The sequence below is a fragment of the Mercenaria mercenaria genome, chromosome 5 (genome assembly GCF_021730395.1).
Source record: "Mercenaria mercenaria strain notata chromosome 5, MADL_Memer_1, whole genome shotgun sequence".
Classification (NCBI taxonomy): Eukaryota; Metazoa; Mollusca; class Bivalvia; order Venerida; family Veneridae; genus Mercenaria; species Mercenaria mercenaria.
The window spans coordinates 53697504-53717752 of record NC_069365.1 but is presented as its reverse complement, the minus strand read 5'-3'; the positions used below and the strand labels follow the sequence as shown (position 1 = coordinate 53717752).

At 34.0% G+C, this 20249-nt stretch overlaps 1 protein-coding gene across 2 annotated transcripts in view; it reads left to right on the top strand.

Moving 5' to 3' along the window:
- LOC123557234 (sodium-dependent proline transporter-like) overlaps window positions 1-20249 on the top strand; it is a 65929-nt gene that overhangs the window by 35266 nt on the left and 10414 nt on the right. For both annotated transcript variants that reach the window (XM_053543582.1, XM_053543583.1), the window contains 10 exons: window positions 4379-4496; window positions 6906-7037; window positions 8589-8810; window positions 9700-9853; window positions 15661-15799; window positions 16901-17035; window positions 17667-17770; window positions 18057-18181; window positions 18753-18865; window positions 19206-19337. In XM_053543582.1, coding sequence (XP_053399557.1) covers window positions 4379-4496; window positions 6906-7037; window positions 8589-8810; window positions 9700-9853; window positions 15661-15799; window positions 16901-17035; window positions 17667-17770; window positions 18057-18181; window positions 18753-18865; window positions 19206-19337 — 1374 coding nt within the window. The remainder of the gene's footprint in view (window positions 1-4378; window positions 4497-6905; window positions 7038-8588; window positions 8811-9699; window positions 9854-15660; window positions 15800-16900; window positions 17036-17666; window positions 17771-18056; window positions 18182-18752; window positions 18866-19205; window positions 19338-20249) is intronic.

The following is a 20249-nucleotide window of genomic DNA, read 5'->3' as shown; positions in this document are numbered from 1 at the left end:
CGCCGGCTTAAGCGGAACACTATTACACATATGTTGGATGGACTCCATGATCCCAAAAGGACCAGAAAATATAACAACACTGAATCCAAGTACGGGGAAAAATATTAATCAAATTGAACAGTTTAAGCAATACTTTCTAAAGGTTTTATTCAAGTGTATGGATAATACCATACAAAGGAGAGTTCAGTTGGTGATTTAAAAGATATTTATTTTTAAATTATGTATCCATCCAAAATACGAATACTTCAATGACCTAACTACGGGCATTAAAATTTTATGCACTGATGTCTAATCTAAAAAGCAAGTATTAAACCAGAGGTAAAAGCCGGTATTTAATATTTGTTCAAGTTTTATTTAACAGAAATTTAAAGATTTGAAAAATTCATGTATTGAAATTTTACATAATGGTTTATAGAAATTTGTCCCTCATTGGTTTTTCATTATTTTTTTTTGCTAGCTATAGAATATCAAACTGACGTGATTATTTATATTTATACACAGTGAGATTTATGGTCCTGATACCTATTGAATAAATGAAAATGATGCATGTAGAGATCTTTAAAATGTTCACGTAAAATAATTTTCTATGTAGGGCAGGTATAAAGTTTCAAAAGTCATAACATCGTTTTTTGCTCATATAATGCACAGTCTTTATCATCGTTAAAGGATTTGAGCCGCGCCATGTGAAAACCAACATAGTGGCTTTGCGACCAGCATGGATCCAGACCAGCCTGCGCATCCGTGCAGTCTGGTCAGGATCCATGTTGTTGGCTTTCAAAGTCTATTGCAATTAGAGAAACTGTTACCGAGCAGCATGGGTCCTGACCAGACTGACGCGGATTCGAAGACTGGTCTGGATCCATGCTGGTCACAAAGCCACTATGTTGGTTTTCTCATGGCGCGGCTCATTTTATTACGTCAACATACGTATAAGATATTATGGCCTACACAGAAGAAAGAAAGGCGCCAGTAGTACTGTGCATTACGTACCACACAGTACTTATGTTATATGTAGGAGTTATTAAGTTGTTTTGATTATTTACTATCAATGAATTAGTAAGGACTTTTCAAATTTCTCTGCTCGCACTGGTACACATCATTTAATTTATCAAGTATTTTCATTCTTTAATACAAAGTGGTTTTTTCATTGTTTCCAGTATACAAATATTTAAATTGCTAAGTGCGTGCAAAGGCAATAGCGTATCAAAAAGTGCATCAGGAATATCAAATACCACACATCTATTTTTTACTCAAACCTAGTGTATATGTATCGAAAACAAAATTACCCATTTGCTACAATGAAATGAAAGCGATTAAATCTGAAAAGAATAATTTATCAGTTTTGAGATTATGACTTACAAAAGATTGATCGAATGGGAATCAGAAATCCGCAGCAATAATATGCATGCTTGATGATCGTATCTTTTCCTAAAGACTCAACAAAATATTTTGGCGGAGCAATCTTTTCTCCTTATTGCGACCCTGGAAAGGTTTCATTCAGATAACAATACACATAATATACATCAGGCTGATATCACCAAGACAGGAAGCTTAGATACATGTACTGAATCCAAAAGCTTGGGGTCCTTTTCTCTTGAAGAATTTGTTCATATCGCTACCAAGGACATTCTTTAGATTTTGAAAAAGTGAATGCAAAGTGCGTGGTGATAGTCAAGCCAGGTGGAGGGAGGGGGTGGGACGGATTGAGGGCGTGTGGTTGTAAAAACACAACAGTAATTGGTTATTACAGGGGACGTCCGGGCTGAGGTTGCAAAGCCCTTCTGCATCATAACAGTTACAACAAATGTAATCTAAACGAGCAGTTTAAAAAGTCCACCCATGAAGTTGAAAATCAAGTTCACTTCAGAGATCAAGAGAATGTGTCTAAACATATCATGTTATATGTTATCTTGTAATAAGAAGACTAAATTGCGTGACATGGATCCTTTCATCTTGGTTAAAGTTTTATATCAGATAAAAAATAAGAGCTGAAGTACAGTAAATAATCAAGTGACTGCAATGGATAAATAAAGGCTATCAAAGCGAGTCTCGGTCCATGACGAACACTTTCTCCTCATCAAATGTTTATCTTTCAAAATAATCTTCGAATTTTTGTACTCAAAAGTAAAAGCAAATTGTTATATTTTTTATGGATGTATTAAAACTGTGTATCCATGAAAAGCGATAGAACGCGTAGCCGTCCGACTGAAATGAGCACTTGTCTATGAAGCAAAAAATAGAAAGATATAACAGAGCTAAAAGTTTATGCGATAATAGGCCAGTCTCGTTTAGAAACTAAAAAGTAGAAACTTTCTATCGTAAGAATTGCAGGATTTAAAGCATGATATGTTGCAGTTTTGAGTATAGGCAGACCGGACGGCTGTACATTTAAGGACAATTTTATCGTTTGCACAGTTCAAGATGCCAGGCAGCTTTATTGTTGTTAGATGAAGCTAGTATATATAGCGACACAGTTAGGTTAGATAAGTGTGCAGTTATCGGTTATTCACGTAGCAATGTTATAAAATGTACAGGTAGTTAGGTAATTATGTCTGATAAGTATGCAGTTATCGGTTATTTAAGGCTCCTATGAGTATAGCAATGTTATTAAATGTATAGGTAGTTATGCATTATCGGATATTGCAAGCTCATTTAGGTGAAACATTGCTATTAAATATATAGGTAGTTAGGTCAGATAAGCGTTCAGTTATCGATGATTCCAAGTTCCTACATGGGCAGCAAGGCCAGTAAAGGTGTAGTCAGGTCAGGTCAGGTACATCTATGGTTACAGATGATATCAAGTCTCCTATGGACGTACCTAGGCTTTAAAGCTGCATTGTACACTGTTCTACACATGAGGTTAGAATTATCAACACTTAAAAATGTAGATAGGAGTACAAATGCAGTTGAAGCCAAAAGTATGTTTAAAGAGATGAAGTTATAGGTGTAGCTAAATAGGCATGCATTTTCTTGCATTGTCATGCGTAGCTGGTTTATAATGTGCACAATTATACCTAAGCTACAGTACGGTGTATTATTGTTTCTTGATCGTGTACAGACTATTACTATCGTATATTTACATCAATATTCATGTTTGATCGTGATTGTGTACGCTTTTCAATTAAGGATATGATTCACCACATTAAGACAAAGTGCGCAATAATATGATTGTGTTATTTACCTATGATGTAAACTATTACCATTATATTTCGTAAACTTAACATTATATATCAGATTTTAATACATGGTATACTGTTACAGTTCTTATTTAATGTTGAAACATTCATCTGAAAGTGGCTTATATCTAAACTTTTCCTAATACGGACTAAATGGGAGCTTACCATTAAGTGATGATGCAGTATTAAAATATTTACCTCCCAGAATGAAAATAATCAGATTACTTTCGCAGTAGTAGAATATGACAGAATTTGCAAATAATGTATATGGTACAAAATCGGATTTTCGGATATAAAATCACACGAGTCTTTGAATTCGAATAAGTATGTTATATAATGAACACGTTTATCAATGAATAAATATAATAAATAGAAATGGTAAATAAATATCAATAAGTAGAAATGAGAAACGCGTTGTAAACACTTTAATTTTACTCTTTGATTCTATATCTTATAGTGAACACGTACTTCGTACAATATCGTTAAATTTTCTAGTCCTTTGGGATCATTGAGAACATCATTTCTACTGTAACAGAACCCCGTTTAAGCCGTTGCTAGGCGGCGTGAGGGGTGTTTTACATGCCATTACCTCTCATCAACATACTCCAACAAACTGAGTCTGCTTTAATGTTTCTTGGTCCAAGGGATATCTTCACAGATTTTATTCGTAAACAAAGGCAAATGGATGGCCCAGTGCTTTTTTACTGTTTTATGACTACATAAGAATAGCAATAAAAATTCAGTTTAAATAATACTAATAGATAACTAGTATGTCAAGGGAAATAAATGTTACCTGGTTTTAATAAAATTACGATATCACTTAAGACTACTGAATATAATTTCATAGTTATATTTCACAATTATAGTACAGTTTACTAGTACTGTGTTACGCGCGTGCTTAATCCAACTACGAGTTACAGTTAAAGATTAAAAAGCAATTGGTCTTTCATATTTATCTAGAGTCACTCGAGTCGGTAAAATATTTGTATGATAGCGTTAACTTATTTGTTCATAAAAAAATCACAGTGCATGCAACACATTGGATAGTACGGTGCCCCTAAAGTGACATGTTACGCACTTTATTTCCACTTAGGTAATGTGAGACTTTTTTTATTTCGTTTAAACGAAATAAAAAAGTTATTCATTATTCAGCGTACTGCTACAAAGTTGTTCACCAATGTGAATTATTTTCTATTTGACAGGAGATTGCTCGAGAGACATGGAGCAACAAGCTGGACTTTATGTTGTCCTGCATTGGTTATGCTGTGGGATTAGGTAACATCTGGAGATTCCCATACCTCTGCTACAGGAATGGAGGAGGTGAGTCTTCAGTCTCGTTTTAATATCTTGTATTGAATATCTTACAAGTTAAATTTACCAACATACTTCATATTTTTTACATATGAACATAGTAAGTAACCATTGCTTCTACTTTAGAGAAAGCAATGTTTTGTAATGACGCCTAATTAAAAATCAGTCAAAACCGGACACCTCTGCCACAGACGTAAGGTCTAAAGGCAATATCTTGTGTACATTTGTAATGATTTATAGTTGAAAATCATTATCCCATACTACTGCTACAGACACAGAGTAAAGAGCAAGTAACACCTAAAGACATTATCTGTGTACATTTGTAATGATTTATAGTTAAAAACCAATCTCCCATACTTCTACCACAAGCACAGTAAAGGGCAAATAACGGGTAAAGACGATATCTTGTGTACTTTTATAATGATTCATAGTTGAATAGCAATACCCCATACTACTGATACAGACACAGAGTAAAGAGCAAATAACGCCTAAAGACAATAGCTTGTGTACATTTGTAATGAATTATAGCTGAAAATCAATACCCATACTACTGATACAGACACAGAGTAAAGAGCAAATAACGCCTAAAGACAATAGCTTGTGTTCATTTGTAATGAATTATAGCTGAAAATCAATACCCCATACTACTGATACAGACACAGAGTAAAGAGCAAATAACGCCTAAAGGCAATAGCTTGTTTACATTTGTAATGAATTATAGCTGAAAATCAATACCCCATACTACTGATACAGACACAGAGTAAAGAGCAAATAACGCCTAAAGACAATAGCTTGTGTACATTTGTAATGAATTATAGCTGAAAATCAATACCCCATACTACTGATACAGACACAGAGTAAAGAGCAAATAACGCCTAAGGACAATAGCTTGTGTACATTTGTAATGAATTATAGCTGAAAATCAATATCCCATACTACTGATACAGACACAGAGTAAAGAGCAAATAACGCTAAGGACAATAGCTTGTGTACATTTTAAATGAATTATAGCTGAAAACAATATCCCATACTACTGATACAGACACAGAGTAAAGAGCAAATAACGCCTAAAGACAATAGCTTGTGTACATTTGTAATGATTATAGCTGAAAACTATACCCCATACTACTGATACAGACACAGAGTAAAGAGCAAATAACGCCTAAAGACAATAGCTTGTGTACATTTGTAATGAATTATAGCTGAAAATCAATATCCCATACTACTGATACAGACACAGAGTAAAGAGCAAATAACGCCTAAAGACAATAGCTTGTGTACATTTGTAATGAAAAATAGCTGAAAATCAATATCCCATACTACTGATACAGACACAGAGTAAAGAGCAAATAACGCCTAAAGACAATAGCTTATGTACATTTGTAATGAATTATAGCTGACAGTCAATATCCCATACTTCTGCTACAGACACAGAGTAAAGAGCAAATAACGCCTAAAGACAATAGCTTGTGTACAGTTGTAATGAATTATAGCTGAAAATCAATGCCCCATACTTCTGCTACAGACACAGAGTAAAGAGCAAATAACGCCTAAAGACAATAGCTTATGTACATTTGTAATGAATTATAGCTGAAAATCAATATCCCATACTACTGATACAGACACAGAGTAAACAGCAAGCAACATGTAAAGATTTCATATTGTGTTCATTCGATAACAATTAACACCTCTGATACATGTCATATTTTATGGTGCAAGCTATTCTTAAAAATTTCATATTATGTACATTTGTAAAGCCACTTTGTTAAAATCTAATACCCATGCACTCGTGCATCGTCTACATAGAAAAAGTCCATTTGGTTTGTTTTTATGTAATTATCTGTATTATTATAATAACATGAAAGTTACATCTTTTTTTTTATTTCAATTGCATTTTAAACTGCATCTTATCGTGTTGTTGATTTTAGAATTTATACTTCATATATTAAATTTTCTATGTTGTTGTGTTGTTGATACCACAGTTACAGTTTGTATTTCGGGTGCATTTTAGTTCGTATTTTATCATGCCTTTGGTATCAGAATGTTATAAGACCTAAATTTTATATGTCAGGGTGCATTTTTAATTTCCTCTGTTATCATGTTTTGATTCAAATTCCTTGCAAAGATGGTAAAATGTTTACATTTTGTATTTATGAGCATTTATAATTTCCTATGTAATTACGTTGTTGATAAAATATTTACATATTGTATTTTAGGTGCAGATGTATTTCCCTGTGTTATCATGTTATTGATTTTGTATTTCAGGTGCACTTGTATTTCCCAGTTATCATGTTATTGATTTTACATTTCAGGTGCTCTTGTATTTCCCTGTGTTATTATGTTATTGATTTATTTTGTATTTCAGGTGCACTTGTATTTCCCTGTGTTATCATGTTATTGATTTATTTTGTATTTCAGGTGCATTTTTGATTCCCTATGTCATCATGTTGTTGATATCTGGGCTGCCCCTTTTTTTCTTCGAACTGGCTGTAGGACAATTTTCGTCTGAAGGTCCAATTACAGTATGGAAAGTGAATCCATTATTTTACGGTAAATTTGTTATATTTCATAACATAATCTGTGATCATGTCTTCATGTTTTAATGTAGGGATCACGCATGATGTTTCGTGTTTTAACATCTGCATAATCTCGAGGGATTGGTTGGTGCCCGAGCCCGGTAGGGCGAGGATATCAACGTTTCCCGAGGGATTCTGAAGATGTTATAAAACGAAATGAACATTCGCTAACGCTATTCTAGCATAAAACGCGTAAAAAAATAATAAATGAATATAGTGTCCTTCAACGTCATAAATATCCATGAAATGCGCGGGAACGTCTGCGTTGTTATTTTCACGTTGACGTCATTTCTTTTTGAATTATCCGTTTTGGGGCCATAATACGTTTACGTTTTGTCGCGAAACGCGCATATATAAAAGGGTGTTTTAACAGCACGTGAGCGCGAGAATCTCTTTGTTAATTTCTCTCCTGTTAAAACACCCCCGAAAAGTGACAAGAACAGCAGTTTTATGCTAGAATGTTTGTTTCATGCATTTTTACTGTGAACACTTCTGAGTGTTTCCGATACTTTACGCTATAACGTTACTGGTAGCCAGACTACCGTTGTTCTTTTTGTGTGTCACTTGAAAGACGTTACTGAATTGCATTTTTGTTTTAGGGACAAAATGTTCTAATGGCCTAATGGCTTGCCGGTTGATAGTCAAATCTATTTCCCGCCATCCAAAGGGCCAATAGTTTTGATTATTGACCGGCAAGCCATTTATTAAGTGTTTTATTATTGACATATGAAATTAAATTTTCACAGTTTCAAATTCAAGTGCCTGACATATTAGCCTATTAGCACAGTAAACATATGTTTACTATAGACTGATTATGCAGCACAAACTATCGACCTGTGATTTATATAATGAGTTATGTAATAATTAAATACATTTTCTCTTAACATTATCTTTATCTTTATTACTAGCAGTATTTGTAATAGTAGTACTATCAACATCAACATCATCATCTTCATCATTTTTATTAATATCATTATTCAATTGCTGCACATTTATCATAAATCTCAAAGTCTATATAATCCTAGTAGTTTACACTGTCGATTTCGCAGACAACTTTTTACCCGTAATGCATGCGTGATTTACGTGCAATATAAGATATGTTTTCTCTTATTCTCACTAAGCTAAGTTAGTCAACAAAAAATTAAGTTACATATACTTAGTACTAACAACACTTCCTTTTTATTATGTAGATATAAAATGGTGTCTTTACGTATTTATTATCGTTTGTACATTATAACCTTTACCCTGCTAAATTTCTAAGATGGACTGGTCCATTATTCAATTTAGGCAGTACCACTTATTATTCAAAGGGATATTCACTGAAAGTGTACGGACTGAATAGCGAAAAGTGCAGACCAAGATCAGCTCTTAGTCTGCACTGGTCGCGAAGGCAGAATCATTTGCCGCCAGCAGGCTAAAGGTTAATAATAGACAATAATATTTGCAAACACATGATCTTTTGTAGGTATTAAATACAATTTAGTAGTACTTTAGTGTTAATTTCATCTTTTAATTTGTTTGTTAGGTATCGGTTGGGGTATGGTCACGATCAGTGCTCTTGTCAGCATCTACTACAACGTGATCATCATGTACGCCATCTACTACATGTTCGTATCTTTTGTCAACCTGGACGGAGAGGTGCCGTGGATTGACTGTGACAACCCTTGGAATACCCCAAATTGTAGAAAAGACCCCTACCCAGATTTCCCGAGCTTAGACAACAATACAAAAGTGGACGAACTTCTAAGTACGTACCCTACACTGCATGTTACGGACGAGAATGGCATTTCTCTTTCTTAAATTATTATTGATAACTGGTCAAAGTCACTGTATTCTTGGGTTAATTTTATTACAAACGAAACCGCTCAAGCAGAAGTAGAATATACAGTGACAGCCTATTTTAAAAAATGCCCTTCTTTTTTTAGAGTTGTTTATGGTAATTTTGTCAACTCACAAAGCCCATAATATGCATACATACATATTTCAACATGGAACAACAATAACTTTACGAAATTGATATCTACTAAAAGGACATAAAAATTGTCAATTCTTATTTGAGCGATGTAATATACAGTAAAACCAGGTCGATAAATTCTAAAATCGACCAAACCTTAAAAGGTGTCATTTATATGAGCTGCGCCATGAGAAAACCAACATAGTGCGTTTGCGACCAGCATGGATCCAGTCCAGCCTGCGTATCCGCGCAGACTGGTCAGGATCCATGCTGTTCGCTTTCAAAACCTATTGCAATTAGAGAAACCGTTAGCGAACAGCATGGATCCTGACCAGACTGCGCGGATGCGCAAGCTGGTCTGGATCCATGCTGGTCGCAAAGCCACTATGTTGGTTTTCTCATGGCGCGGCTCATATTATTATAAATTCCAACCATTTTAGGTTATTTGTTAACATAATCATGCCTTTTTGTAAAATAAAATATTTGCAAGGTTTGGATGCCTGTGTATGGTGTCGAATTGTTTATATTTGTTGTCACTTTGGACTCGTACCGTTACAACAATGCTCTTGAGAGGTAAATACGTACTTTAACTACACCTAAAAGTCATTACGCTTTAACATGACTGCTTTTTGAAAGAAATGAAAATGAAAGAAAATTAGATGATAATATTTTCTTATTTCAGAGATGATGGATATGTCATGTGTAAACAGCACACTGAAGACTATAGGGGAGCAAGTATCCATGTCAAGTTTATACAATCTTGGATTCGATGTACTAGAAAAGAATTTTACAAGTTGTGAACGGGACCTTAAGTTGCCTAGCGACGAATATTGGAGGTAAAAGAAACAGTAATGTCGATATAAAGTGTATAATAATATGCTTGTACTAAATTCATTACTCTACATTCTATAGAACTATGAAAGGAAGATCAGTAAATCCACATTTCTGCCACAAACTATTTTAATTTTAGCTAGAACAATCTGAGAACTGACTGATCCTTTCCAAGTCTAAGTTATATCAATTTCGTGTCCTCCATTTTGCAACCACATAATGGATAGTTACACTCTTTAGCCTATGTTCATTCACGAGTATTTTGTATTAACCATATTACATTAAAGACCTGCTCCAGTCCTACCTTTAACCTTAAATTGTCACCGAAATGCATGAAAATCCTGACTATGAACAGTGACGCCTGTCAAAATAGATTCTATTGTATTTAAAATTATATATAAAATACCTGTGGTTTTGTGTGCTAAAGTGTGGCGCGTTACCTATTGTAATCATGGGTAGCATACACACAATAGAATTTGAATAGCCGCGGAGCAGGGCTTTAAAGACATAAATAGGACCGTATTTTTCTAATAGTTATGCTGAAGGCAAACATTTGAATTGTCAACTGTTACACATAGGCATGTTTTCACTACAGACAAATAAGTTCTATCATAAACAGAATTTTTGAAGTCTGAGCTGTGAGTGAACCTTATAAGGCGTAATAGTGAGTAGGTTATAGGAAAAAGATGTTTCCTTTTGTGAAGAAAGCACCAAACTTTGTATGTAACTATTTTGAAGTATGCTGAATCCAAAAAAAGGAGGAGACACGCAGTTTGCTAATTTCAATTAGCTTAAAATGAGGCCCCAAAAAGGGACCTATATTTTATATATTTTAATCATATATCTTTGAAAGCAATGTCCAAAAGGTTAATTTAAAACCAAAATAAGTAGTTGTTATTGACATAATATTTATTTAGTTACATTTTATATACATTTGATATATAGGACACTAACAGATGACACAGATGAGGCCCTAAAAGGGGGAAAACAGTTAAAAAATTTCATTTACAGGATGACTTTATTTTTAAGTGTGAATATTATATCACTCAGGTAAACAAAACTAATTTTAGTATTTAATTATATCAAAATATTATTTTAAACATTCTTTACATTTTGAGGTTCATTAAGGGTATTTTATAAAAACAATTTCACATATACGTAGTACTACATACTGTAATCATATAATCGATTTTACAGTACTTATACTTACATGGGGTACCGATAGTTCGATTTCCCTATGCATATTATAAAGCATTTAAAAGAGCAGCTATAGAAGGGGTTATTTTGTATTTTTCTTGTAATTCAATATCTTATTTAAATTCATGTAAAGTGCAGTGATTTACTGCAGACACCCCAAGAACGCAGATAGTTACATATGAAAATAGTTTAAAGGTCCATTACTAAGGGAAAGTGAGTTGGCAATTTCTTTCATAGCCAGTGCATAGACTTCTGCAAGACACTAAATAATGAAGATTGGCAGGTCAAAATTTACAGAAGGTCTTTGGAACTCAAAGAAATGTATGTGTATTATGTTGAAATTTCAATGAATCGACAGAATGACCCCCAGGTCTTTTTAACTTTCTTCATACTTCATAGAAAAGTAATTGTACATATATTGCGATTTATTTCGAATTTCTACATACCAACTTTCATTTTCCAATAAAATGAAATAGTTTCTGTGCTTTTTAAAAGAAATTAAAATGTTCACTTTCCTTAGTATTGGACCTTTAAGATGAAAATATGATACAGAAATAAAGAAGGTCATACTAAAAAGAGTTAGATGTACATTTTTGAAGGTAAAGATTAATCGATTAGTTTATAAACAATGTCTCCTTAAAATATATTAGCCGTCCTAGTTATAATCATAGCTGATAGCTGATCATAGCTGATATGTGCTCTTTGTCCAATACAGTGTTAGGAAGACCTCTCAGTAGCGCAATTATAAGTCCTAAAATAATTGTTTGTTTAGTGTAATGTCCCAAGCATTGTTTGTGAACTTACAAAAGTTGAAATCAGGTTACCCTAAACAAACAACTTTTGATTTTAGGCGTAACAACCCTTTCAATATTTAACTAAAACTGTAATAGGTTTGCCAGTATTTCACTCTCTAGCACACATGTCTTCAAAATGTCTCAGTACACAGGACTGGCTTGATACATTTATATCTGCCTTTGTATGTATTCTTGTAGTTACACTGATGAGTTTCCTTCAACTTATAGCAGCTTATTACGAAGTGTATTACATAATTAAAGCAAAGCACCAGTTCTCTTGACAATTTCTAGTTGACAGGATTAGCAATGTCCATGTATGCTATAAATGGCTGTCTACAACCTGCTTGATACAATGATATTTGCTACATACCTGATCATCTCTCAGGGGGTGCTTTCAGTACGTCTAATTGCTTAAGAAAATATATTCTCTGGCTTCATTTTGATATTTCTGCAAACGTATTGACACAGTATCAAAACCAGATAATACATTATAAAGAATGTTAGCTTTAAGTCTACGTTCTTTCATGTGTCTTTTCCTGTTTGATTTTTGTTTTTATGCCAAAAAGACAGCTTACTACGGAATTAGTCAGCATGTACCAGAACTGTTTGAAACGGCCAAAAGAAGCTACAGCTAAAAACTAGCAAACTGTTTTACTATAGAAAGTAACAGTGTGTATCAGTGTAACTGTGTTGGTTGCTCGTAACATTATGCCTTTGTGTTTTTGTTTTTATGCATCTACGGCAAACAAATGTGTACCATGTCGCATACAGTCCATAAAATAAACAAACGTGTTTGTAAACATGGACAGATCCAAATGGAAGGGGGAGAAGCATTTTATAGAAATATTTCGATGGCAAAATACAATACATATCAGTAGCCCTGACCAACCTATAAACTGGGACAGTCTATTTTATAAGTGCAACAACACAGTTGACCCATTTAAACGAGCTGTACCAGTTAGTGCACCACATGTTGTGACTTCAAACTTTTGGAACAATACATGGTCATGTTATGAACAAAGGTATCAAGCTGTAGGTCAGTACATGGTGCCAGATAAAATTCTAGTTCCTAAAGGAAATAGACAGAATAAAAAACATCTAAATTACCTGATGTTCGCATTTCTAATATTTTTATATGAAGCCATGTTTGCGGAGAGACATTAAGGTAGTGACATACTAAATAGCTGGCCTTTATTCTAGATAAAATTGACAAATTTCAAATGGCTACATCACAGAGCAGGACCCGTTTTAAATGTCTGTAGCTTACATTTTTATGCCCCAAGCATCTACTGATGCGGGAGGCATATAGTGATTGTCCTGTCCGTCCGTACGAGGTTAACCAAATAGGACCGTTTCGTCTAGCATCAATACCCCTTACTAGAATGACGTGATACTAATGCAGATGTAACCTGTGACCATTCCTCATCTTCAAACATCACCTGACCTCAGTTTCACTTTGACCTTGGCCTCATTTTGCACTTAGGTTGCTTTATATGGGTCATTTCTTGGTTAACCAAATGGGACCATTTCGTCTAGCATCAATACCCCTTACAAGAATGAATTGATACTTATACAGATGTAAACTGTGACCATTCCTCATCTTCAAACATCACCTGACCTCAGCTTGACCTTGATCTTGACCTCGTTTTTGGACTTAGGTGCAAAATCTATCGACAAGGATGCCACTGGGGGCATCAAGCGTTTATTGAACGCAGCTCCTTGTTACATTTTCTTAAAGAATATTGTCAGTGCTGAAAAAAAAACATTAAATGGGAGTAATGTACTTCAGTCAAACAAACCAACTACAATATCAACTAAAAATGATACTCCAAATTGTATGACCTACATTTCCATAATAAATCTGTCACGCTATCATATTATTGCGAAAATGATTCCTATATGTCAAGGATAGATCTGTTATGTGATTTCAGCAAACAAATGTAAAAAAGAATGGAAAAAAGCTCTACAGAGCAAAGAGGAATCTTTGAATGCGCCATTTTGCAACCACCATGATTTTTTCCACGCCAGTTTTACTATTTAGTGTCTGTTTACCTTAATTGTGACCCTTGCATTGCTTAATTCTGTTGAATCTGGATTGACCAGTAATGATACACTTAACTTTCATTACTATGTACACTTCATAGAATCAATTAAACGCCAGTGCAATAACACATTCATGTATAAAAAATATAAATTTGTCAAACAAATGTATTAGAGAAGTACTGGGAAACCTGTTACAATTCTTAGATATCTATTGAATGGGTGTAAATATCAGTTTCTTTTATTTTATGGGTCTTTGGACGCGTAATTTAATTTGAAAACATGGTTATGTTTATATGATTATACTGTTATGTAACATACAAAAATGATCCATTGAAGGGCCTCTTTTTATATAAATCTATTGCCCTAATAAAAAACAGATATATAGGTTAACCCATGGAACAAAACATGTGAATATTTTTTCTTTTTTTTATATTATATACATTTGATCTATAAAATCTGTTTTTTACACATGTTAAGTTCGGAAATATGATACTTCAACGATTGAAATAAATTAATTTGCCCTTAATATGTGATTTTTAACAATTTCTCCTTTAAGGACCTCATATTATTTTTCCTGAGTCATGTATATTGAGTGTGTATAAAATGTAATTGAATAAATTTTGTGTCAAGGGGTATAACTGGTTAAGGTAATGAATTAACATTTTTGAAATTGTTGTAGATTTATTTAATTGAAATAAATAAAAGGTAGTTCCCCTTTGGGGCCTCATGTTTTGGTCTATTCAAGCAAACAAATTGTATATGTAGTCCATTTCTGATCCAGTATACTTTATAACACTTTATAATACAACTTTCACTTTTTCTTCATAAGAAACATCTTTTCACACGCAGTTCTGAAATTAAACATACAGTAAAATCTTATTACCTCCCTTTTTAGTATGTATCTTGAGAAATAAGAGTGTTTTGTAGTAAACTTTGTATATTGTCAATGTCAAATGGTTGTTTGGCTATGCTAGTGATATGTTATCCATGTTTAGATCATATGAAACATTACTTTATAGATGAATTTCAATTTAAAGGAAAAAATATTATTATTTTCAAGACATTTTTACTTCCCTTTTTAAAACTGATTTAAAAGGAGGTTGCAGGGCAGATATAGCGTGTCTCCTCCTCTTGTAGGATTTGGGATACCTTAAAGTAATTTCATGCAAATTTTGGTGCTTTCTTCACAAAGGGGAACATCTTTGCCATTTTTTGTTCCATATCTTACTCGCTATAATGAATCATTACATTTATTCAAAACGAATACTTGTCTATTGAAGTGTTTATTTCTGTTCAGGTTATAAATTTTAATTCAGATAATGAATTAATCTCTAAATATTAATAGGTTAATAGCTTTGCATCGAGAAATATGCACGAGTTCTGAAGCGGGAATACTGCGAGGCTTTAGGAGCGCAATATTCTTCCGCTAAAGAACGAGTGAATATTTGTCGATGCAAAATTAACAGTCTTTATATTACATACGTATCAAAACCTTTCAATTTATTATAAAAAAAGTATGAATTTGTTCAGTAGCCTAAATAAACTGACACTACTGACGTAAATAAGAAAACTAACGCAGTGACACACATTTAAATGACGATATGCACGCGATATGAAATGCAGACGTCAATTTGGAAAAAAATATTGACGTTTCCGGTTCTGTTGTAACTTAATGGAGAGTAAAAACGAGTAGGTAATAAATGTAGAACATCTGTGTTTAGTGTAGAATGATATTAAAAGACAAGTATTTATCTCTTTAAAATGCCGTTTACTTACAGCCGCTTTGTTTTGAGACTTCACGAATCTGACGGAATCGACGAAATCGGTGGAATCAGCTTGAAAAACATCATCTGTTTGTTCTTTGCCTGGGTTCTCATCTTCTTCTGCCTGATGAAGGGAATCAAATCCTCTGGAAAGGTTTAAAATCCGATATTTTTACACTAATTCCTAGTATTTTCCATTGAGCCGATAGATATAGGCCCCTATCTCAATATCAGATATTTGTTATACATTCTATATTAATTTAAAAAAGAAATCATGTATCCAGACATGTACCTAGATACGGATTCTTTATGTTGGCACATAATGTTACTATTCAGTACAGGAGAGTAAGTGACAAAACGGCTGCCTGTCAAACAGGTAATGTGGATAAGAATGGGCTTAAGGTAGGATAAAAAAAATTCTATAATGTAGAATTTGATTAAACCCTTAATTTTCAAAACTTCAGAATATACTTTAAAAATTCGGCAAATAAAAAAAGATAGTGTCGTGTGCTTGATTTTTTGTTTTGGTAAACTGTACTAAAAAAATATAATGGACGCCAATGTGAAACACGCACAGAAATTGTTCTATAAGGCAGATTTTAATGAAACTTCTCACAGTCATAAATGATTTTTGTGGCCTATAATACAGTGAAGTAAAATATATAGGTCTGTATGCTTGTTTTTGAGACTCTGATTTAACATAGTTTTCTGGAATTATGTAACATGTCAAAAGTTTTTATATCATATTATTATCTTTAGAAAGATAGAAACTTTTCCGTTTTCATAAATTTACACACGCGTTGCCATTAAATTGATCTTTGATATGTAGTTAACAGATCGAAAATGGTGTAAATGTCAATTTCATACTTTCATTTTCAATTCGTTGGGGGAGGGGTGGGGGAGTGAGCTAAACTCCCGGCTCCGCCTCTACACTGGATCGATGACAGACTTTTATTTCAAGGTGATGTACATCAGTGCGGCCTTCTTAACCTTTAGCCTGCTGGCGGCAAGTGATTCTGCCTTTGCGACCAGTGCTGACCAAGATCATGGTCTGCACTGTACGCTATTCAGTCAGTAAATTTTCAGTGAACACCCCTTTGAATAATTTAAATGGTATTGCCCAAATTGAATGATGGACCATTCCATTTTAGAAATTAAGCAGGCTAACGGTTAAACGTCTTATTGTATTTCATGTCCGACATCTTTCCCTGGATGATACAATCGGTTTCAAACTTTGATTTTTTTTTATTTCTAGGTTGTGTATTTCACAGCGACCTTTCCATACGTCTTACTGGTTGTGCTTCTTGTGCGAGGCCTTACACTGGAAGGATATCAAGAAGGAATCAAATTTTATATCATTCCTGAATGGGAGAGACTTAAAGATCCTAAGGTTAAGATTTTTGTTATTAAATTTTCAACTGCATTGCAAATATGTACACATCAGTTTAATACAAATACAGTTTAATGCAAATGCAGTGCATCTCGATAAGGAAGTTATTATTTTCAAACTTATTTAATATATGAAGGACATGCAATCACACACGATGCGCATTTAGAATAACGTAATGTCGACAGAGATAACCTTTAAACCCGTTTTCGTTTGATGTTCTTTTCTGTAACAGGATGTAAAGTTTTGACACTATGGCTGCTGTCAAATAAATTCTTTGCAAAGAAGAATAAATCTGAAAATGGTGATATGTCTACTTTCAAATTGCCAAAATATGCATTCAAATGCACTTTACTGACTTACTCAGTGCACATTAAACATTAGATTAATTGTATTGAAACAATATATTAAATGCGTCTTTTCTAGTCTTAAGTATGCAAGTTATCTCATATCTGAATGGCGACCCTAAAATGGAACTGATTTTATTTGCTTTTTTTACCCTCTCTTAATATAGTTTGTCAACAGATGATATGTGGTATGCATTAAATGAAAATGGATGCAAGCGCAATAGTCTGAACAGAAGATTATCGCTAGAGAAAACTAAGATTCTATAAATTGTATGATTTTACTTTAGGTGTGGTCAGACGCCGCAACACAGATTTTCTACTCACTCGGCCCAGCATTCGGAGGATTACTCACCATGTCCAGCTTTAACAACTTCAAAAATAACTGTTGGAGGTTTGCAATACAATTACATATAATTCACTCTAAAAAATAACCGTTTTCAGTTATAAACATATCTATATAAAGTTTCAAAATGTTCATAATAAACTTTCAAAGTATATACTGACATTATATCAAATGTCAAAACAGTTACCACTCAAAAGGGTCATAAAATTTCAGAGGTACCTTGAGAAAAAGAGTCAGTGTTGAGATTCATTTTATGAAAACCGTTCATCAGCTTCAATAATATTATCATACGCAGCCATCTCTAATTAAGTAACCAAATATTACATAATTTCAGGGATTCAATAATTGTTGCTTTCATTAACTGCGGAACGAGCGTTTTTGGTGGATTTGCCATATTCTCCTTGCTCGGGTATATGGCTCACGTAACAAACCAGCCTGTTGCAGACGTTGCAGATAGTGGTGTGTATTTTAGATTATATGAATGATAAAGAAAATGATAGAGATAACGGAAATTTAGACTGGCTTCCGTCCCTTTGTTTGTTCTGTCATATTTCTCATATATAAGTTATCTTCATTAAAACAGCGGAAGTAACTCCAGCAGGTTGTTTCTATAATGACATTTTTTATTCCCCCTGGCACCGAACTTGGGGTATAGTTTAGCCATCAGATAAAAATGTACTATCTTAGAGGCTTAAAATATACTAATAAAATATTTGCAGGATTTATAAAGAAAATAACCGTGCAGCCAGGAAGCCAGGCTAACGGAATTTAAACAGTAATAATGAAATAAAAACATAGTTAACAATAAAATAACGTAAAACAATTTAACACTGAATTTAAAGTAATTGTCATGACTTGCAATGATAAAAACAAGCCAAGTGTATGTGATTGGATACTCCACAATGTCATTTTATTACATATTTGCAAGAACGCCACCAAAGTTGTTTTTTTTTTTTTTTGCAATAAATTGTTTACTAAATTATACAATATCATAGAACTTCAAATAACATTTCAATTTTTGTACATTCAGGTCCTGGACTGGCATTTGTAGCTTATCCAGAAGGTCTTGCAAGACTTCCTGTGTCGTCAGTGTGGGCGTTCCTTTTCTTTTTCATGATAATCACCCTTGGACTTGACAGTCAGGTAAGAAACTGTTATTTAATCAGGTTTCAAAATACCGGTACGGCATAACTAAAATTACAAGTGGAAAATGAGTTGGTGTGTAAATCCGTTTCCTTCAGTGCTTCTTGCTACATTTGCCGATAAATAACAGTGAACTTAAATTCCTTAATTCCTTTAACATTCATGACACATTCGTGCAGTCTGATCATGACCTGCACTGTTCGCCATTCAGTCAGTATCTTTTTGGTATACATCCCTTTTAAAGTTAATGGCACTGTCCAAATTGAAAGATGGACAAGTTCATTATAGAAATTTAGCAGGGTAAGGCTTAAAATTGAAAAGCCCCTACCTTTTATTCCAGATGGTGATGATGGAGACAGTGATAAGCGGTATCACAGATCTGTACCCACGCAAGCTCCGTAAGAAAAAGGCACTGTTTACCTTCATCTGCTGTATGATCGGTTTTGCACTTGGTATACCAATGACGACAAAGGTTCGCATTCTACGATATTTGTTTTCTTATATACTCAATTATTTCGTAAGTCATGTCATAAACATACACTATGCAACTATGCCTGCATTTATTACTTGCCTGCAATACGTATATCCTCTGTACAGCTGTAGGACGAAGAGGTAGCCGTATCAGATTTATATTGTGATTCTATATCTTTTTCAGGGCGGTATACTCATGCTAAAATTATTTGGCTGACTATATCTCATTCTGTGCAGTATACTAGGGTCGCTATAACTTGATTATATCTTTTTTTAGGGCGGCCTAATCGTGTTGACATTATTTGGCTGACTATATTCTTTTCAGGGCGATATATTGTGATGACATTATTTGGCTGACTATATCCTTTTCAGGGCGGTATACTGTGATGACATTATTTTCATGACTATATTCTTGTCAGGGCGATATACTGTGATGACATTATTTGGCTGACTATATTCTTTTCAGGTTACATTATTTGGCTGACTATATTCTTTTCAGGGCGATATATTTTGATGACATTATTTGGCTGACTATATTCTTTTCAGGGCGGCATGTTGTGATGACTTTATTAGTCCCCTACTGGTTGAAAACCAGTTTCGGGGACTATAGGAATGCGCTTTTCCGTCATTCCGTCATTCCGTCTTTCCGTCATTCTGTCATTCCGTCATTCCGTCATTCCGTCCGTCCGCAATTTCGTGTCCGGTCCATAACTCTGTCATCCATGAAGGGATTTTAATATTACTTGGCACAAATGTTCCCCATGATGAGACGACGTGTCATGCGCAAAATCCGGACCCCTAGCTCAAAGGTCAAGGTCACAATTGGAAGTCAAAGGTCAACAGGGCTTTTTTCCTGTCCGGTCCACAACTCTCCCATCCTTGAAGGGATTTTAGTATTACTCGGCACAAATGT